This window comes from Equus quagga, unplaced genomic scaffold (assembly GCF_021613505.1).
Source record: "Equus quagga isolate Etosha38 unplaced genomic scaffold, UCLA_HA_Equagga_1.0 73442_RagTag, whole genome shotgun sequence".
Classification (NCBI taxonomy): domain Eukaryota; kingdom Metazoa; phylum Chordata; class Mammalia; order Perissodactyla; family Equidae; genus Equus; species Equus quagga.
Window position 1 is genome coordinate 12,404,485 of NW_025802777.1, and position 23,233 is coordinate 12,427,717.

The 23,233-nt window shown below is 36.3% G+C and overlaps 1 protein-coding gene and 1 long non-coding RNA gene across 3 annotated transcripts in view; one reads left to right on the forward strand and one right to left on the reverse strand.

The window, feature by feature from the left end:
• The window catches only part of LOC124234269 (uncharacterized), a 90,309-nt gene that overhangs the window by 44,691 nt on the left and 22,385 nt on the right, over positions 1-23,233 (reverse strand). For both annotated transcript variants that reach the window (XR_006887263.1, XR_006887264.1), the window contains exon 2: positions 15,127-15,284. This is a non-coding gene — a long non-coding RNA (uncharacterized LOC124234269). The remainder of the gene's footprint in view (positions 1-15,126; positions 15,285-23,233) is intronic.
• Positions 1,067-1,927, forward strand: LOC124234265 (keratin-associated protein 26-1-like). Its single transcript, XM_046651515.1, has one exon. It carries the CDS (start codon positions 1,144-1,146, stop codon positions 1,696-1,698), a length of 555 nt encoding a protein of 184 aa, XP_046507471.1. The 5' UTR covers positions 1,067-1,143; the 3' UTR covers positions 1,699-1,927.

Consider the following 23,233-nt stretch of genomic DNA (forward strand, 5'->3'; position numbering starts at 1 on the left):
TGGTTGAGGCTAAACACAACCATGCCTTTTGTAAACCAATTTTTATGAGAAAATATATCCCCAAGTTGCCTTCAAAGTACTCATACTTAGGAAAACTCTACATTTATTCTGATGCTATTGCCCACGTGAAAGAGCTTAGAAACTGCTCTTTGGGAACTGACACCAGAACCAACGTAAGAAGCAAAGCCAAATCCAGGTTCATGTCTTAATCATTACGTCTATTTTTTCCCCAAAGAATATTAGTTCTCAGTTGGAACATGAGTAGCCATGACATATATAGCCTGTAATAACCAAGAGAAACGTCATGACACTCAACTTTCTTTAAGGGGTTTTGTTTATTTGCTTTTGTTCACAGTAGGATCCACAATTTTAACTGAGCCCAATTTATTTCTCTCTATTAAGAATACTTTAAACATAAACTAAGCTTCCAGCTTGACTAAGGTTATTTATTTATTTATTGAAACGAAAAAAATAAGCATGCTTTTTTAAAATAAAGATATTTTGGTGGGAAGTCACTTTCTACCAGGATTCTAAAATAAAACAAAGCACAAATTTGTGTGCATTAAAATTTTCCACCTTATACTACTTTTAAACTCTTTCTGCCCCAGAGCATATAGGTTACAGGATTTTTTACATTCTTTTGCAACAAACTTTCTTGTAAGTTTCCTTTTTTGACAATTTCCAAAAAGCACAGAATTTTCTTTGCATGAGACATAACATGCCACTGCTGCAGAGAAGTTTTCTACAACTTTTAAAGACAGTTCCAAGAGAGGAATTCTAAGAATGTTTATGCAGTGGTGGTTATAATTAGAATAAGAGAATGACCTTCAAAAGTATCAGTTTGGGTTGAATAATTTAAGAAGAAGACATCCTATTAAAATTCAGTCACACTGCTTAAACATATATTTAATCAATGGAAGGCATTGGCAGGAACATCCAGTTTTATGAGAGGTGGGAGCACAACTTCCTGGACTATAATGAAGAGTTCTGATGCGGACTCATATAACAAGGAAGAAAGGAGTCTGTACACAGGATCATCACCTCCTAGGTATATATAAGGGATCAGGCCAAACGAGGGGCACAGCGAAACTTGAGACACTCGCTTCTTTTCAGTCAACCACAGCCTGCTCTGGAAACCTCACCATGTCTTGCCACAACTACTGCTCTGGAAGCTACAGCTTGGGATCCCTCAGAAATCCATGTCATATTCCTCTCCCCTCCTCCATTGCCCTCTGCTCTACAAATGTGAGCTGTGGAGATGTCGTCTGCTTGCCCAGTAGCTGTCAAGACCATACCTGGCTCCTGGACAACTGTCAAGAGACCTGCAATGAACCAACCAGCTGCCAGCCAGCCAGCTGTGAGCCCAGCAACTGTGCAACTTCTCACTGCCCCTCCACTGCTTACTATGTGCCCAGACCCAGCCAAGGAACCAGTTTTCTTCCTGCTGCTTCTTACGTCTCTAGCTCCTACCTCCCAGTATCCGGTAGACCTCTGAGCTATGTGTCCAGCAGCTGCCGACCCCTGAGCCTCCTCCCTTATATATCCCGCCCTTTTGGTTATTTGCCCTGTCGTCCTCAACCACTTAGCATTGTGTCCAGCAGCCTCAGACCTCTGCATCCTCTCTCCGTTGGATACCAACCTCTGACCCACGTGTTCAACACTTGTCGTCCATCTTGCTCTGCACTGGGAGGCCAGTAGCCTCCTTGTTCCAGTTTATAACCATACCGAGGATCCAGGATGAAAATTCAAGCTCCATGGACTTTTGCTGCTTTCCTAGTAGTGACTGCCTTTTCTTGTTTTTACTGTGCCTGATCTAATGCAAGCTGCTCCTTTCACATTTTTAACTCTTCTTTTCATCTCTCCTTGACATAAAATTATTTGGTTTACAATGCTATTCACTGTCACTCTGATGTAGGAAGAATTTCTTTGGTTTCTGCTGCAATAAATGAGATCCAATGAGAATTAAGAATCTGGTTCTTCTGTTTGTTTTTTATTTCTTCGTTTTAACACAGAAATGACCAACCTCAACTGCTTACAAAATAAGTAAATAGGCCATGGTATACTCAACCATATGTTCTTATCTGACAGTAGGGGAATGGCTTGATGGTTTATTCCTCAAGCTGCTTTCTAGATTTCTGATCCTATGTACCTGAAAGACCCAAAGAGCCCTTGGTGAAAGTTATTTTGAAAAGGCAAGATTAGGAATGATCTCCTTATCTCTCTCTTCCAGTGAACCTGCTTCCACCAGAATGTTCTAATTGCAAACTGAACCACTTCTCACTGTTGCTTAAGCCTTTGGTGGCTTCCTATGATGATCTCTTCCCATAAAATAAACATACAAACCCCTTACCATGACATCTGGCTTCCTTCATCATCTTTCTCCTTCCCACTTCTCTGGCTTCATGCACTTCTCTATGTTGCAAACGTTGAGCTGCTGCAATTCTGACTTACACGTATGTCCTCCAAAATGCTGCTTATTACAAACATCCACCCTGTTTGTATATCGTCATCAATACCGGGATGCATCTCTGATCTATTTACCTTTAAAATCCATACTTTTAAAAAGACAGCTCAACTTCATTTATTAAACTATTGATTTATTCAGCAAAATTTTTATTACCTATCTACTACATCCCTAACCATCCTCGGCCAGCCACAAGAGATGCAGAAGTGAACAAAACAAACCTGAACTATCTCAGTATTTACCAGAAGTCATTTAGTGTGGGACATTCATGTATTAATGACACATTTTTCCCTCAATGAACATAAATGTGTAGGGGTATATATTTCACAAGTTAAAATAAAACTAAACTGTAAAGGCATGAATGTTCAACTTTTTGAGGAACTGGAATATCTAGAAACTGTGAAAGTATGCAAGAAAGACAATGATTTTTGGAGCTAACTAGTGGCTCTTCTTTTTAGAGAAGGCATATGCCTCTGGTTCTCAGAATCCATCTCTCCTTATGGTCTTTCTCACACTGGAGCTCAATACTGGCTCCTCTTATCATCATATTCATTCTGCTGTTTTAAAATCAATTCTAGTTCATTCTTTAGCCTTACTTGCCTGGCTCTCCTAGATATTTTGAGAGATCTGCACCCTTTATGTTTTGAAGCTTTTCTTAGTCCCTCCTTGCTCCTTACACATTTCGTAAATCACACATTGACTTAGCCTGCCTTTTATCTTAGACATACTTCTATTGTTTGTCTTGTTGCACTTTATTTTTATTTTTGTGTGTGTGAGGAAGATTGTCCCTGAGCTAACATCTGTGCCAATCTTCCTTGATTTTGTATGTGGGATGCCACCACAGTATGGCTTGACAAAAGGTGCTAGGTCTACGCCTGAGATCTGAGCCTGCGAACCCTGGGCTGATGAAGTGGAGCGCACAAACTAAACCACTACACCACTGGCCCGGCCACTGGACTGTTTATTTTTTAAATAATTTTAAATGAGATCTTAGTTGAAAAGTAACATACATACTAATTTGTGCACAAATCTTTACTCTACAAATGCAGCCATTATTGTGAATTCTAACCCATTTATTAGTTTTGCCTGTTCTTGAACGTTCAAGTAAAATTTTACATTATCTACCCATTTGTCTCTGTCTTCTTTTATTAAATATTGTGTTTGTGAGATTCTTCCATGCTGCTCTATATACCAGTATTCTGCTTATTTTCCTTGATGTATAATATTCAAGGCACTAAAACACCAAAATTTGTTTATCCATTCTGCCATTGATGATCATATGGGTTGTTTCCAGTTTGGATTTATTAGAAATAATGTATAGAATACTCTTATTCTTCCACCTGTATTTTGATATACATATGGAAATATTCTGTTGGGTAATATGTTCAGGAGTGAAATTGATAAATTGCATGGAATGTGCCTGTTCAGCTTTATTCTACACCGTGACAAAGTTATACCCTACAGTTGTACCGGCATCAATTTCTACTATCAGAGCATGAAAATTCCAGTTGTTCTACATCCTCGTCAATATTTACAATTGTCAATCTTTGTAAGTTTAGCCATTCTAGTGAGTATGTAGTTATAACAAATGTTGATCTTATTCTGAATTTTCCTGATGACTCATCAGATTGAGAAATTTTTTCAATGCTCCTAGTCCGTTTGAATGTCTTTTTCTTTTTTGAAGTAACCATTCATGTCTTTGCTCATATTTTTCATTGGTACGTTTGATTTTAGAATGAAAAGAGTTCTTTGCGTAGTCTATATATTAGCTCTTTGTTGGTTATATTTTGAATATATCTTCTTCCACATCACTACCTGTTTTTTCATTTTTTAATGGTATCTTTAGATTAATAGAAGTTCCTTATTTTTAAGTTAGTCAAATTTATAAATCTTTTATTTATGGTTAATTTTTTTTGTCCCTTTTAAGAAATCTTTAATACTCTAAATTAATGAAAATACTATATGTTAACTTTATAGAATTTTTGTTTTACCTTCAACATTTAAATATGCAGTCAATGTAAAATTGGCATGTGTATGTGTGTGTGTGTGCTGTCTATTAGAAGCCAAAATTCCAGTTAAACCAGCACCATTTCCTAAAAGACACTCATTTTCCTACTGCATAGCAGGTCAGTGCCTTTTTTTTTCATAAATCATGTATCCATATATGAGTGTGTTTATACCTAGACTCTTTATTCTGTCCTGTTCACTATTTATCTGTTCTTACAATAATATCATGCTTAACTTTTCATTCTTTTATTTGCATTTCTGAACTCTTCTCTAGACTTTGGGCTCTTCAAAGCCTATCTTTGTGTCAATATATGACTTAGGCTCTCTGTAAATGATCATTGATTTGAATTTAAGTAGATTATGTTTTGGTCAGATAGTTGCAGAAGCTAGGGAAGGAGGTATTTAGATTTAGGATAGTACTGATGAGGAAATTCACGTTGGTGTTTTTTCTCTTTGGAGTTTTATTCTGCACTATTTTCTTAAGGTTGGCTGGAAACAAGTGTTCACTTCTTATCTCATCATAGTTCAGAATTCTAAGACCTGGAATTTAAGGGAGATTCTATTTCTGATATCATGTGACTAGATAGGACCTGCTACTATTCATACATTAACCCACATGTGACAATTTTGTGTTGCCAGCTTTGAGTAATATTTTTTATTTAATTCATTTAATTACCTTGACATCTGGCAGGTAGTTATAATTGTTCCTAACTTAGCCAAGATTATACAGATTATAAATTACTCATCTAGGATTTATTTCTAAATTTTCTCAAAGCCCGTGTTTCTCAAGTGAATTATATGATTATAATACAAAAATTTGTTTATTTTGCACCAATTAATTCCAGGTCAATATTTGATGATGTTTATTGCCTTTTTCTAGCTTAGTAGGTATATTTTCTATGGTTAAAATAAGTGGAGGATAGGTATTTCAGCTCTATTATCACAAAAAAAATTGGGTATTCTTTATCAATATTGAAACACCAATGTGTTGATTGTGATTAACCCTCTGGGTATAGTCATCTTGAAACTGGATATCATAAGAACTGACTTCCGTTATCAAACCATGAGCTCAAATAATATATTGCCCTTCCTAAATGAACTTTAATCAAGGAAGAATATTAGGTCTCCATCATAACCAATTATGAAGCATGGTCCTTGAAGTTTAAAATCAGATAGAATTATCTTGCTCCTTATCTTATCTGAACTAGATTGAGGAAAAATAAATATTTAAACTTGAACAATGATTAGATTAGAAACCAGGCAGAAAAAATGGAAGGTTAGTCTAACAGATTGTTCCAATATTTTGAGGGTAGAATTTGGAATCTGGGTCTTTTCTCAAAGCTTAATTCTGAATAATCACTTCTCAATATAATCAGTAGTTTCTTCTTTCTCCACTGAGACATGATTTTTCTTAGGGAAATTTTCTAGAAATTGGCGAAGGTAAAGGTGTTGGGGGTGTCTTCTAAGGTATATATTGTCTTCTGGTTTCAGCTCCAACATATAAAGAGCTTAGAAGTCATCACTTATGTCTTACAACAAGAAAAAGTTAGACAACTTGAAAATCAACAAATTTTCCTAGACCCATCAGACAGGTGAGTTTGTAGGGCAAACAGTCACCTCAAAATTTGGAGAAACAGGCAAATTCGGAGAATCTCAGCTAAAGGCTGCTTACCTGGAGCAGAAGGTTATGCTGCAGACATAACCTGATAGGAACACGATAATTGTGAGGAATTAATGGTGGCTGACTGTGAACAAGCATGAGTATGAGAACACCCTGGTGTCACAGGCTTGGGGATGCTCCACTCTTCGTGGATTTTACCTCCAGGAACCTCACCAGTTACTCATGGTGAAAAATCGAGGAAGATGCCCTCACGGCCATGTCAAAGGAACGGGAGCAGTAATCCTAGTGAAACACGCACAGAGCCACTTCCTCCATAACAAATTCCCACTCTCCAGGAGAAAAAACTTTATCAGTGCCTTATCCAACCTCAGGAAAGGACATTTCTCTCTCTCTAGCTCCCACTAGCATTCCTGTCTCACCTAAGTTGTGGGGTTGGGCATAGAAATTAAGAAACACTTGTGAAGGTCAAGCTCAGGGACACAGGCCCACTAAAAGATTGAGATTTAATTATAAGACTATAGACTGCTTCCCCTCTCCCCCACCTTACCACCATACCAACAGGGCTCCAGGAAAATAACAGTGGATTACAATTGAAAGAGCTACGTGATGCAGACTCTTTCTGAGGAGGAGTGCATAGGAAAGCAAAAAGGAGAGACCTAAAATGAATACTAGAGAAATCAGAAGCCCCTGGTACCTACAGCTATAACACATATTAATCACAGCCCAACTGTCAGATTAACTGGAAACCTCACAATAAAGGCCTATTTACATCAGTTCCTATCACTCTATACAACATATCTGACTTCCTCAAAGTTATAAGGCACATTGAAAAGCAATAAAAAACACAGTTACTAGAGAAAAATTAAGCATCAAAATTAGATTCAGATATGCTATAGATGTTGGAATTATCAGACAGGGAATTTAAAAACCTCTGATTACTATGTTCAGAGCTCCAATGGAAAAAGCACACAGCGTACAAAACACGTGGCTAATGTAAGCAGAGAGAGAGAAATTCAGAAAAAGAGTAAAACATGCTAGAAATCAAAAAGATTGTAACGAAAGTGAAGAATGCCTTTGATTATTTGATTAGAAGACTGGACATGGCCAAGGAAAGAATCAGTGAGCTTGAAGACAGGTCAATAGAAACTACCCAAACTGAAATGCCAAGAGAAAAAAGAATGGAAAAAAACAGAACAGAGCATCCAAGAACTGTGGGACAATTTCACAAGGTGCAACTTACTTGTAATTGGAATATCAAAAGGAGAAGAAAAAGAGAAAGGAGTAGAAGAAATAATTTAAGTAATAATGGCTGAGAACTCTCAAGGACAAACACCACACCGCTGATTTAGGGAGCTTGGAGAACACCAAGCAGGATTAAAAACAAAACAAAACAAAAATAACATTATCTTTACTAATATCTTATTAAACTACAGAAAAACAAAGACAAAGTGAAATCTTGAGAAAAGCCAGAGAAAAAGTGCCTTATCTATAGAGGAAAGAGGATAAGAATTATAGTGAACCTCTTGCCAGAAATCATGCAGGCAAGAAGCGAGTGGAGTGAAATATTTAGAGTCTAGAAAGAAAAAATAAAACACTATCCTAGAATCCTATATCCAGTAAAATTATCTTTCAAAGGCAAAGGAGAATAAAGATTTTCTCAGACAGACAAACCTGGAGAATTCATTGCCAGCCAACTTTCCCCGCAAGAAACGTTAAAAGAAGTTCTTTAGGGAGAAGGAAACATGTCAGAAACCCCGCTCTAAATACAGAAAGGAAGAACTGTGGAGAAGAAATAAATGTATAAAAAATAAACTCTTTCACTTTTTTTATTCTTAATTGACCTAAAAGAAATTTATGCAGAGTCATGAGTACTTAGTCATTGTTCCTTTCATCATTTAGATCATTAAATCAGTCTTTTGCTTTGGTTTTTTTTTTTGGAATATGTTCCCGGAAATGGTTGAAAAAATCTGCTTAAATATAAGAACTGTTTCAGATTTACAACCAGTCAATATTTCATTGTATCATTCGATTAACACATTTGCATCATTCAAAGTTATTTCAGTGTGCGTAATTGTTCAGTAAATAATAAGGAATTCCGATTATGTGCCAAGTTCTATTCTGGGTACTGAGGATACAGTGGTAAAAAAGACAGGTGCTATCTCTTCTTTTATGGAGTTTATACTCAATCTGGGGGAATGACAGAAAAGAAGCAATAAATACTGATAAAGAATATGATCATATTAGAGTATATAAAATGGCATAAAGGGAATGAAAATGGTACTATAAACAGGGGGAGATAGTTACTTTCAACAAGGTCAGGGGCATTTTGTCTTTTAAAAAATGACAAATGGATTGTAACTAGAAGGATTAAAAGGAGAGTATCCTGTGATAAACTGAGCGACTGTGTTTTAGACATAGAAAATAAGATCAAAGGCAGAAGCTTAGGGATTATTGAGAACAAAAGGAGGCTAGTGTGTCTGGAGGGTAGTAAGTGAGTTAAGAGTCATACCAGAATTTGCCAATATAGTCAATATATTAGACAGTCTTGCCAACAACAGGGTCATAACCCCTATAAAGTATGTCTAAAATGTGTTTAACAAGCTTCGGCTGTTTCCCAAAAGTCAATTAAACACAGCCAGATGGGTGTCCAATTAGAAATAGATATTTCACCTACACTTATCATGAATCATATCATCTTGTTGAGACAGTAAGACTCAAAATGGTCCATTTTACATACAAAGTACTGATCCTCTCACAAAATGATCTTTAAAAAGAATTTGCAGCTATAATTTTTAATATTTGTTAATAAGTCATCAATCTAATGTTTCATTGGAGTAACTCTAGGTTCTGACCCAAGATTTCATAAAGTAAACGCCTCTAAGGAAGAGGAACAGGACTGGTTGAGAATTTTTGCTGTGTGGAATGTGTCGGCAGCCATGCTAGAATGAGCAACAATATTCTCCTCCAGATGTTTTAACATCTTCTGTTACTCCTATTCAAGCATTTATTTCACCAGCTGAATAAAAATACAAACAGCAGAGCTAGAACTTTCAGACAGATCTTTCAGAATTATTGTTGATAGAAGAATATACAATGTGTGTAACTCTCAAACCAATGGAAATGAGAGGCATAGTCAACTTGAGGTCATAGGAACATGTGGAAGTGCCCCCCGCAGACAAGTCAGGAAGTATACTTACTTCTCCCTTGCAATGCCCAACATCTTCCAGATTTGTCTATTGTGCTTATTAACCTTCAATACAAAGTAATTCAACCAATAACTTACAAACCTTGTGTTCACCTTTTGAGTAAACAAATCGCAAAAAATTACATATATGTTGCGATGTCAAGGTAACTCCATTTGTAGGTTTCAAAAGAAATATTTAAAAGTAGACGTTCTTAATTCTGTCACTTTTCTGACACATTAATCAGGGCAGTACTTAAATACTTTCTTGACCTATTTCAAGTCCAAGGACTTCTCTCCTCTCAGATTATTTGGCTATTTCTGCTCCTTTTTACTGATTGCTTTACTCTTTTTGTATAGGAAATTGCTCAGCATATTTTAATGTACTGTTTTGGTCAAACAGCATATGTCATTAACGGATATTCATTATTGCTAACATGTTTACCATTATCAGTCTTCTATTTTTTGTTGGGAATATAGATGTTCAAAGTTTGGGCGGTGCGTTAAAATAGAAGTAGGTTTTTTTTACTTCCTACTTATCTGATTTGTGCTGGGACATATCTAAACATGAAAACTAAAGGTCTACTTAAAAAATACAGCATGAGTTTATTTATATTCTAACATATCTAGCAATTGGCTTGATAAATAGGGTTAATTAGGAAAAATCCTGCGGACTAATGAAAGCATCCATGTCCTACGCATACTCTGATATTTTATATTGTAGAAAGCAGTGACCTTTTCCAAATGGATGAATGCCCTTTATGTGACATCTGGGCCTCCAGGATGTCATGAGAAGGCAGTTTACTGCACACAAGGAACCTATATAATGTGTCATGTGTAAAAAATGCTGCTAGCTAGAGGCTGTAGGATGAACTAACAAAAAATCTTCCAAGTTCTTATTCCAACAAGAGTGGACTGAGGAAAAGCACTTCTATACAGACAGTATAGTATCAAACACATCACTCTGATAAAAGTCCCTCACCAGAATCTAGAATAACAATGTTGCAAACTGGACATCTGATATATAGATCTTTCCACTAGATACTGGAATTTTTCCAGTTTTAGGAAACTAATTCAAACATACTTTCTATAGCACTTTAATATAATCATAAGATCATTGAACTCCATGGTCCTTCAAAAAATGTGTTTAATCCTACTTAGCAAATTCCTTAAAGTCTTATGCTAAATTTATCTAAATATGAAGTTAAAAATAAACACCATATCATTATTTATTGCATAACACACAATAGTGTCAAGCTTTTTAAATTACACCTGTGAATGAATGCAATGTTGAACACAGGTTTTGCTTTCTTAATTACAGCTATGCTAGCCAGCTCTATCACAAATTTTGCGAAATATAACACATCCTGTTTTAAACAGAAACTTTTATAGTCAGGTGATTCTAGAAAATAGGCCCACATGAAAATTTAGAGCAATAGACAATTCAATTATAGGAGCTCATCCTTACTTATGTGCAAGTCTCTGTCATCATTTATGATGCATCTATTTTAGTCTAATCAACTGCATATAGATATGAACTTGTAAAGTGTCCTAACTCACAATGAGTACTGGATCACAGGTGTCTTAGCTTAGTATTTTCTCTACTATGGTCTTATTTTCTCATCCAAAGTCCAAAGACGCTGCTATTCTCTGAAAAATAAATCTCAGGATAATGAATTTTATTCTTTGACTATTTGCACCTTTTGGCAATTATTTAGAAATTAAAGGAAGGATGTAAGCAGTGCAATATAAGACATACTTAAGTGAGCAGAATCAAATTCAGGCTAGATTTTCTTCTGAATTCAAACCAGAGCTTTACTGAAAAGTTAAAATCTTTTTGTTTCCATAAAGCAAAGAAATGGAATTTACTTAATAACGGAGTGTGCATGGAACCTTCAGAGGAGCAAATTAGCTTTGTGTAGGCACGCAAAGTCAGCGGTTTCAGAGGCAAATTGAGAGGACACCAGAAAACAATATTTTGCTGCCTCTCCGCTTTTCTATTCTTCTTAATTCCATCTGCAAGTACAAACCACCTCTGGTTCCCAATATAAATAGACCATTAGCAGATCTAACTACACAATGGAAAAGAAAGAAGAAATAACATGTTATGTGGCCCACACAACACGTTGCCTTTTCCTGTTTGAGCTAACAGCAGTTGTATTGATGAGCCTTCGCTCTCCATTAAAACAGAACAGCACTTTCTTTTTGCCGTATGAAATTCTCATTGGTTGATAAATACCCAGTATTGCCAAGTCAGCATGAGCTGCATTTCTGGAGGTGATGATGGCCTGCAAGATATATCTGTAATACAAATTTATGAATTGATTACAGAGCTTTCTCGGCTGCAGGGTGAAAAGATTGCTATATTTTAAAGCATACTTGACATCTTGTTTCTTGTAGAGAAGCCTGTTCTCTATTACTCTATTTACTATTAGGATGAAACAATGCAGTAACACACAACGCTTCTATTTCCTTTCCAGTAGTGTGGGGAGAGGGTGGAAAAGAAGAAGAAAAAGAAAGACAGGGAGAGGGAGGGCTTGAAAGGGAAAAGAAAATTGCCCAGGGTTAGAATCTGAAACTATGTTGAGGAAAGTACAATTTAATATCTTTGCTTAAAATTGAATCTCCAAATGCATTCATTCAACATTATTTATTCAACAAAAGTTTTTGAGTTGTTATTGTATGCTGGGCATTATTCTGGGTGTTGACCACAATTTATTTGCATGGTAGCCATACTGCTGAATCTTCTATGCCTCTAAACAGGTAGTTTAGTTACCATGTTAATGGTTTGGCATCCGGAAACAGAAGTCTAATAAAGTTGTAACCCAATGTGTTACTCTACAACCTATCCATCAAACACCAAAGCAATATGATATTTGTGGGGGATTGGGGGACATTTTCTGGAAGAGATAAAATCTGCAGAAAGTTGCATGAGAGATTTCACCAGCAATGAACTATTTTCAATGAAAAAGAGTTTCTGTCTTAAGATCTTCTGGAATGCAATGGGTTTGTTTTTATTTTATGTAGTCACAGACAATCAGAAACTTTAAGAACTGGTGGATACTTAAGGGATTTTCTTGCCCGGTGGATCCCTAACCAGGCTTTGCAGACACATTGGCAAAGTATATCAGGTACTTGGGTCCGATTACAACTCTCTGAATATGAGCCTCTAGGTGATAGGTCCAGGAATTTGCTTTATTTTTTTTTTTCATAAAACTCCCATATTTTTCAAGGTAAAGTTTGATTTGGTAATTAAGAACCTATGTAAACTACTTTTCATTTTCATTCTCATTTTCTTCTGGGTTCCTAGAAGAGGATTCCATCTAATAAAAGATTTTAACAAATGATCTTACAATTGACAATCAAGATCCAAAAACTGGAAAACTAAGCAATCAATAAAAATATACCAAAATAGGAGACCTGACCAGTCATCTACAAATGCATATTAGATAAATAATAAGACATCATTTTCCATATCAAATTGGCAAAAATAAGTAATGGTAGCAATATCCAATGATATCGAGGATTTGGTGACTGAGACACTCATGCACTGTCTTAGAAGTGTGGATTTGGAAACATGTATCAAAAGCCCTTCAAACATATTGTGATTTCAGTAGTTTAGAATTTTTTTACTAAACAATAAACTAAAGGAAGAGGAGTCATTCTTGCTTTGTGAGCTACTAGCCTATGTTTGGTACGTTGTACCCACCACTTAGGGATAAGAACACTTACTATGTTCTCCCTCCTCTCTTGCACCATATCCTGGAGAAGGATATGGTTGTGACCCTGGCACTTTACTGGAAGTAATAAGAAGAATTAGGGTAAATATCTGGGACAGGAGTGTTTGCAAAACACAAGTAAAACTTTATGAGAAGGTTGAAGGGTATTTTCATTGGCATCTGAACAACTATTAATGGAATGCTGTCAGATAAAACAATCTCAGCAAGACAGAAGTGAGTGTGTGTGGAACTGCCAGAAAGCAGTGAGGATATATAGAAAACTTACCCAGAAGGGAAAAACCGCATTTGAGAAAGTCTCTATAACTCTTCAGAGACTCACTCTGTTAACTTCATGTCAACAACTGTGGCTCTGGAAATGATAGCTCTTGCTCTTTTGGGAGTCATTGCTATATTCCTTTTTCCTTATCTGTTGTTCTCTGCTCTGGAAGAGTGATCTGTGGAGGTGCCCTCTGCTTAATCTGTAGTTGCCAACGTGGCTCCTGGACTACTGCCAAGAGCACTGTGGTGAGCCCACCAGCTGCCAACCAGCCAACTGTGGGCCCACCAACTGCGAAACCTCTTGATGCCCTTCTACTGATTGCCATGTGTCCAGACCCTGCAGAAATTGACTTTGTTCCCACTGCTTCCCATGTCTCCAATTCAGGCCAGTCACCAACATACACCAGATATCCAAGGTTCCCAATTAAACAGCTGCCACCCCTTGACCTACCTCTCCTGTGTCTTCTAGCCCTCAACTATTTGTCTGATAGTGGCTTCCCTTTGGTCTATGACTCCTGTTGTTGCAACCGTTGACTAGGTGCATCGCAGTGGCCAGCCACTAAATTTATTGTCCAGTATCTTTAGTCCTCTGACATATGTATCTGGTACTTTCTAAAGCTTGTGTCCTCTCTGGAGCACCTGGCATCATTTACCTTCCAGTAAGTTTGGTTAAGCAGAATCAACATTAGGACTGGGATTTCTTGCTAAAAATGTGTGTCCATCCATCACTTCTTATAAAACTTTTCCAAAGAAAGATAGATAGGTGACAGATAGATAGAGAGGTTTTTTTTTGTTTTGTTTTGTTTTTTTTATCAATTGTTTCAAGATGCGCCTGGACAGCACAGTCTCTAACTCAGTTTTTGTTGTTGTTTCTTCTAGCATGTAAGAAAAGACTTGCTTTAATTCCTAAAAAAGTGCTTTCTCAGGTTCTATAATTAAGGATTTTGTTATCAATCATTTGTTGATTATAGTGAATTTATGATGTTTTTAATTGAGAGGGCTCTGCCCACTTGATAATGAATGCCAAATGTATCCTGAGTGATTTTGTGACTTCATTGATTCCTTCAGTGAGTACTGATTGACTTTCAAAATTGTGCTAGGTACTGTGTTGTATCATTTTCTTTGGATCCTTCTGGATGTTAAACATCCTAAGGTTTTTTTTTTTTTAATCATATATGAACTACTCTGATTAAAGCCACTCTCAAACACTGATTCTGAGACTCATGGGCGTGGGACTGAAAGGGGTTAAACCTCATTCAATGTTGGTTCACAGGCTCTGGTGAGGAACACAGTACTTTAGGTTTGTTCTACGCTTTATTTTGGCTCCCAGAGGTGGCAGGTAATTAAAATGCTGTAATCCTGTTGATGAGTTCCAAGTGGCCACTGTAATTAAAAGCAGAAAAACTGCTAAACATGGCAGGGTGTAGGTGTGAAAGAGTCGTCAGTGATTGTTGAGTAAAATGTATGTGTAAATCCATCAGAATAAGTTAGTGCGTGTTGAAATTCCATCGACTCTTCCACAACTGGCAAAAATATGCTAATATTATATAGGAAGTAGTATTTTAGAATTAATTAATTGTACAATTACTGAAAAGTATGCATTCTGGGAGTTGAAATAGAAACACAATTTGACAGACGAGTATATATTGTGTACCAAGGGTTACATTTTTCCCAGGGCTGTATTCACTAGTACAGGTAAATTAATCACATGAGTTGCTACAGAGTGATATCATAAGAGTCCCATTTAAACTTTCTGGCAATGTATTGGTTTTCCATAATGAGTTTAAAAGAAGAAAATCATGTATTTTTTAAAGTAGTAATTCCAAAATTCATGAAGACATTGAAATACACCTACCAGTGGGGTGGTTACATCTATTGTCCATTCATCACAAATAGAGCCGCTGAATTGCCACAAAGGTTAAATTCTTCTTTGCTTGGATCCTCCCTGGTGATATGTTGGGAACTTAATGACGAAGTTTCTCACTATGAAGTTCATTGGATTTACTTCATTTCCTGAGAAACAAAGTATAAGAAGAGCTACAATCAATTGCTCAGCTCTTATTATTAGAAAGAGAATAGAGTAGTGTATGGAGGAGTTGCTTAAGAAAATATATTAACATCATTGTTTTTCAGGCTACAATAGTGTTATTTAACACTCAAAAACAGTACGGTAACATATTTTTTTGCTCTCTGACCATAGTCAAACGGAAAAAAAAAATTAACAATGGCTTAGTTGTTCTTAAAGGGAAATAACAAGAAGTGCTGGGTAAGATGTCACAAGAGCTGGCTTACAGACCCAGCTGTGCTTCTTGATAATTCTGTGACGTGGATAAATTGAGTACGTTTTTAAATTTATCTTCTCATCGGGAAAACAAACCTGCCTTCCTGCTCAGAAAGCTGCTACAAAATTTAAATGAGGCAAATATGAGAAAGTGCTTTATAATGGTTCCAGAATGGTACCAAAATGTAAATTACCGAATGGTAGCTTATTTGACAAAAGAAGTTAAGTCCCAACAGCCTATGGCATAAACTGATGAATGTATGAAATATACAAACCTCTTTGATCTTTCAGTAGTAAGGAATTTAGTCCATAGTTCACATTTCAAATAAATCTTTTATTTTAGAATTACAGAAAAGTTATAACAGTAATACACAGAGTTCTATATACTCCACATCTAGTTCCCCCATTGATAACAGCTCATATCAGTGTTTACATTTATCACAATTAATGAACCAATCTTGACTTATTATTGTGAATTAAAGTCCATACTTTGTTCAGACTTTCTTAGTTTTACCTAATTCTTTTTTTATGTTCCAGGATCCCATTCAGGATATCACCTTATATTTAGTTGTCACCTGTCCTTCGGCAACTCCTGTCTGTGACAGTTTCTCAAATTTTCCTTGTTTTTGATTCCTTTAAGAGTTTTGAGGAGAGGTGGTCAGGAATTTTGTAGACTCTCCGCAATTTCGATTTTGCCTGATAGTTTTCTCAGGAGTAGAGTGGAATTTTGGGTTTTAAGGAGAAACACCACAGAGGTAAGCTTCCATATCAAGAGTACACACGATCAACATGACATCGTTACTGAGGTTAACCTTGATCACTTGGCTGAGGTAGTGTTTGTCAAAATTCGCCACTGTGAAGTACTTGCTTTCCCCCCATCATACTGTGCTCTTTGAAAGGAAGTCATTGGGTATAGCCCATACTTAACTGGAAGTTAAGCTTCACTTCTTTAATCAAGAAGCATCTACACATATTATTTGGAATCCCTCTGCGTAGGAGATTTGTCTATTTTCCCCTACATATTATTTATATAATGATTTACTTATATCAGCGTTAACACATGGCTATATACTTTATACTTCAGGATATAATCTAATATTATTTATATTGCTGCATGAATCTTTCCAGTTTTCGTCATGAAGAGCTCTTTCAGTTGGCTCCTGTGTGTCTTCAACATACCCTCGTACTTGTTTAGTTTACTTTGAGCACTCCTTACTTTCTGGCATGAGAAGGTGCTCCAGTTTCATCTTGTGTATTCTCTATGAGGAAGGTAGATATTCCACATGAGTATGTCACATTTTAACCTTGCAAATTCATTGGCATTTGGTCCTAAGAAAGTGTTGCTTAGGTGAGACTCATCAAGGTATCCATAATAGGAAACTTACACTTAGATCATAATTGCTTATCAGTTTTGATGCTTGATATGATTTCATGCTTGATATATAGAGTAGGAAACTTTATAAAAAAGAAGAGAAAAATCTCAAGGACATAGATGACCACACAATACATATGTAGAAGTATACAATGGCAACATCATTCTGGATTGTGCTAACAAGGAATTAAATGTTTGTAGGCTGAGAAGTTACATTCCTTTCAGATTCTTCCTTCAAGAGACTCTTGGTAGAGATTGCTACTTGTTTTACTGAAAAAAAAAAGCAAACAAACTACTTTAAAGTAATATATATATTATATATAAGTATATATGTGTGTGTGTGTGTGTGTGTGTGTGTATTTCACAGATAAAAGTTAAAGAAGTGGGGCTTTTTTGGCCTAAAATAGAACCTGATTTGTTTCTTTTTCATGAAAGATATCCTGAGAAATTGTTCTTTATGCTTAAAGTAAAACAGGAATCATGATTTTTGGGCATAAAAAAGATCTTTACAGTAAGAAGAAATATCACTATAATAGGCTAAAAAGTATGAGATCTATATTTAAATATATTCAAAAAAAGGTAAATTGATTTTCTTTATTTATTAGATATTTATCTATATAAAAGCAGGCTTCAAATGAGATGATTTAGACTTCTGCTCCCAGAGAAGATGGAGTAACAGGGACAGGATTTATTCTTCAATCTAAAATAATCACAATCTTAAGCAAAATATTTGAAACATGGGTTTTTTAGGACATTAGACAATAGTCAAAAAACGACAATGATCTCTGAAAGACAGAGAGGAGACAAACAGAAAGAGAGTTCCAGAGATCTGCAGAGGGTCCACCAAAGCCATTACAGAATGTTACTGGTCAGTGCACACATGTGAGAAAACTGCATGGAACTGGGGAACGAGCCACCTGAAAGAACTAGAGGAGAAATATTCAGAGCTCACAGAGCTCACGTTTATACCACCGAGTAGAAAACTGAGAGAGAACTCAAAAGGGTTTTCTCATGGTGCTGGGGCCATAGCAGCCCTAGATTAAATGCTGCTTTAGTCCCACTTAATAGTGCTTAAAAGCAAGACCCAAAAGGATCAAATTATTTCCAAGTAACTTAACTGTGGCCCAGAACAAACTCGAGAATATTTATAGCAATACAAAAATACACAACACACAAAAAGTTAAGTCATAGTATCTGGAATCCAATAAAAACTACCAGACATGCAAAGAAGTAGGAAAATAAGACCTCTAATTTAAAAGAAAAATCACTTAATCAAAACTAAGCCAGAAACGACACAGATGATAAAATTATTAGACCAGAACATTAAAACAGTTACTATACCTGTATTTCATATGTTTAAGAAGCTAGAGGAAAGACTGTTCTTGTTAAATAGAGAAATGGAAGATGTAAATAAACCCAAATGAAACTTACAGAGATGAAAACTATAATGACTGAGATGGAAAATATAGTGAATGGCATTAACAGAAGATTAGAAACTATAGAAGAAACCATTAATAAATTTCACAACAGCAATAGAAACTACCCAGATGGAACACAGAGAAAAAACATACTGAATAAAAGGAACAAACAAGCTAATTTATTGGGGTCTCTCCCAGCTTTACAAATTTGGCATATGAAATACAGATAGAACTACAATAGTAGACAGAATTTTGTCCTCTCTCGTATTTGGCCATAATTGACTCTAGTCCTGGTCATTTCCATGGCTTACGAAAATCCTGTGCCATCCTGCTACTTCTGTTAACTCCCTCGGGATTATTGTCCTGTCTGTTTACTGCTCCTGCTGTCACTAGTTCACTCATCATCCACCAGGAAGCTCTACACAGCCCTTCACTACTTTCCAAAAGATATGCGTTAGCAATATTACTGTGTAAATTGGTTAAATGGTGGATCACTTAACAGTAAAAATATGATTTCCTTTTCCCACACCAGCTTCTCTGCTCCCATCTCCACATTCTGCTTTTATTTGGATTGATTTTGAGAATTCCAAAATCTTATTCTCCAATGAAAAGAAATTCAGCCCTCTCCAAATCTCATTCCCAAACTTAGATCTAAACCAATCAATGTGCTCAAAAGAACAGACTGACCTGCGTGGAAGTAAACTCACTTTAGAAGGCAGTTGAACAGGTTACAGATAGTGGGTTTTTTTTTCTGTTATATTTATGTGGCCTCAGGGGAGAGAGAACAACATTTCTATCCTTTTATTACTTGGGATATTTTATCCATACAGAAACTTGTAAATATAGTATAGTGGAGGTAAGTTAGTACTATTTACTTCACTAAATATGGACTTGCCTACTAATAGGATAACAAAAAGAAAAAACAATCCTTATTTATAATGAAGTCCAATTAGTTATGCTAGATGGTGTGATCTACCCATGGAGAATCATAATCCAGAATATCCTCTACCTAATAACACAACAGCACAATTCCCTTGTTGGCTATTGATAACTATAAAGGATAAATCCACCCTGTGACATTAATGACGAAGACACTAGACCTATTTTGTGTATCTGGGAATTTAATTGGTTTGAGGGTCACACATCATTAGAGAACATCACTTTCCAGCAATAGAAAAGATAAGTTGCCTGTGTACCCATCTTCTAGATTAAACGGTAAATTGGCTCATGTTTTAAAAAAACCTCTCTAAACATCGATGTTAAGGAGGGTGGAGTATGTGGCTAGTTACGACTGACACTCTTGTACTCAATAAAGAGAATTACAACCTGACTCATGCCATTTTCAGTTTGTCCAAAGATCATAAAATGTGTTTATAGTGCTACCAATATTATAGGGATTACATATAAATGTGAATTTTGAATACACACACACAGGAGTAGATGTGCACTCAATGCCAGCGTGGATGTTTCCTGATATCGCAAATGGGGAGAACACTCATCTGATTACTAAATTCTCATAAATGAGACACGAGAGATTTTTAGAGCTTCTTGCAGGAAAGTTCAGCTATTTGTGTACTCTTGACTGAGGAGTGCCTCTCCTCTCTGGAGGAAGGTTTGCCTTTTCCACAAGCTGCAGAAAAGATAGTGTGCATCAGCAATCTGAAAAGCTGGCTCCATCAAATCCACTTTGACCATGAAGTGCTGTGCTTCATGCTCAGTCAGAGTGACCTCAAATCCACTTCATTCAGGTTGCACTAGGTGGACAATGGTCAGGGCCTTTCACATTTTTTTAAATTAAATCTTGAAAGATATTAATTACTTGGTGTTTAATGTGCCCATTTTGCACATGAGGAAAGTGAAACTCAGAGAAGTTACACATGAGGTTATTATAACTAGACAGTGCCAAATTCATGAACTCTGGCTGTATTTTCTCTGACTACATAAGCCAGCTCTTGTTGCTTCACTATTCAGAAAGATGGTCCTGGGCCAGCTCTGGTGGCCTAGTGGTTAAGTTTGATGCTCTCCCCTCGGCGGCCCAGGTTCAGTTCCCAGGTACAGACCTACACTGCTCATCTATCAGTGGCCATGCTGTGACAGCAGCTCACATACAAAATAGAGGAAGATTGGCAACAAATGTTACCTCAGGGAAAATCTTCCTCAGCGAAAAAAGGAAGTTGGCAACAGATGTTAGCTCAGGGTGAGGCTTTCTCAGCACAAAAAAAAAAAAAAAAAAAAAGAAAAGAAAAGAAAGAAAGATGATCCTGGTTTTGAGAACTGGGGGGAGCAAGAATGCGACCCTATAGAAGATCTATTATTTTCCCAGCTCAGTGCGTACACCCAAAAGCATGTCTCTAGAGACAATGGAATAAGTAGTCACCCTAAATGAAACTCCTCAAACATTTCATAAAAGTCCATTTATCCAAATAGTGTGGTAAAGATTGAGTTATAGGGTTCAGTAACGTTATGAAGCTAAGATTTTGTTTTTGGCAGACTAGTCTAGGAATTTTCACTTCCTTTCCATGTATAAATACATTCTGATTCCAAACAATCAACAGAAAAATAAAGCTTTAGAACACAAATCAATCATAGTTAGATTGTCTTTCTTAAAGAATCAGAAAAATGCAAATTATTTCAAAAGCGTTTGTGTATGGAAACTACTTACTGACAAACAATAATATGGAAACAGGTTATAAGAATAAACTCTCTTTATATGTGCAATAATAAGCTGAAATTCACTTAGATAAATATCCAAGGAGATGTGACATTTTTAAAATAGAAACTATAAAAATATGTATGCTAACATCTTCAGTTTCATGATAATACAAGACAGAACAGTGACCCATAATCTCATTGGGTGTGGATCTAAGCAAAGATTGTCAAAGCTTTCCAGGTCACCATTCTTCAAAGCGAAAAATACTCTTGAATGTGATATCCATGCTAAGTTTCCCAGAAGATGATTTAGATTTTGAATTGATTGCATTGCCAAAGAACAGAAAATAAGTTTTAATTCCCAAGTTAAAAATTTTCAACATTTGTCACTTCTAAAAATACAATATTAATGTTGTTAAGTATTTACATATACATATTTTGATTTTACCAAAAAATGGCTATAAAGGAATTCTCCCCAATTACGTGAATCCATTTGTGGGTTTTTAACAGCAATGTCAAGGAGTTGTCAAGACTTATAAAAAACATGATTCTTAAAGAAGCAGTTGACCTATACTATGAAAGAGATTGAGCAAGGAAGACAAGCTTGATTTTGGAATGACAATTATCTGAAGGATGTGATATAGATGATAGACATTTTATAGGTCGGTGGGATAACTGCTTGGTAGACAAATAAAACGTATGAGCAGGAGGATGGGCTATAGATGGAACCTATACCCAGCAGCCAAGATATATTAACAATAGGTCTAGCAAGTAATAGTCACACTTCAGCAATCTGTTCTTTGCAATGTCAGCAAGACCTAACCTTCCCACTCCACAATGTCTTATAAGAATTGCTGCTCCAGGAACTATGGCTCTCACTACTTTGGGAATTCCTGCCGTGTTCCTGTTACCTCACCCAGAACTCTCTGTTCCACTGAGGTGAGCTGTGGAGATGCCCCCTGTTTTCCTAGTAGCAGCCTGGGCAGCAACACACTCCATAACAATTTCCATGAGCCCTGAGGTGAATCCGTGAGCTGCCAAACAACTAGCTATGAGGGCAATGCCTGTAGCCTTTCTGGCTGTTCTCTTATTGTTTCTGATGTGTTCAGATCCCATCAAGGAACTAGCTGTCTTGCGCTCACATCCCGTGGGTCCAGTTACTGCCATCCAGCATCTTGTAGTCAATCTTTGAGCTACCACCTTTTAAGTTACCAGTCCTGTGGTTGTCAACCACTGAACTACCTTTCCTATGATCATCGATTCCTGAGATATTGTGGATGCCAACCTCTTAACTACATGTCTTACTGCTACAGACCCACAAACTGTACAAACAGAGAATTTCAACTTTACTCTTTTTTGAGCAACTGGTAATATGTTTATTAAAGTCATAAAGAAAAGCTAGAAACAACCTCATGCTTGCTGTCCCTGAGAGATCATTCAGTTCCACATCAATGGCTCTTCTTATTCTACATGATTTATGCTATCTCATGTAATTCTATACTAAATCTCCTCAATGAGAATTTTCTTTGCTTTAGGTGTTCTTATCACTTACTTTTATTTAAAAAAAAATTTGATTTTCTCAACCTGGATGAAATTCTTTTCCTTCATTTTCTCCCTAATTAAAGTACACCTTGGCATAAAAATCATGCTTTTCATGTTGTTATCATTTATGTGTACCTTATTTTATGTCTAGTTATTCCTTTGGGTTATGTCAATTGCTTTAGGTGACACTGATGATTTTTATACTCTGGATTAATTATGGGGAATATAGAAATTGTCCAGAGGTAAAGAAAATGATTCATTAAAAAGAATCTGTACAATATACACATATTGAAGTAAATGGAGAAATATGCCTTGTTGACTGTTAAAGTGTTCATGCAGTATATGTCTGCATTTGGGGTTTGGCATTAAGCTCTTTCAGGTGATAGTAAATTTAGCCTCAGAGGGACTCTACCAGTTACAGTTAAGTCTTGCAACAAATAAGCACTCAAATATATAATGGTTTAAACACATCCTTATCCTTCCAGTAATACTGGGCAGGGAAAGAGGTCAGCAGAGAAGCCCTCCTCCATGCAGACATTTCAAGATTAGCTGACAGAGACTTTACTCTTTAAGATGTGACTACCAAGATGGCCCTAGGGTTTATATTCCATTTTAGCTAAGTATGGAATACAACCTCTTGGCCTTACCAACCACAGGGGAGGCTGTTAGATATAATACAATTATAGGTTCAGGAGGAAGA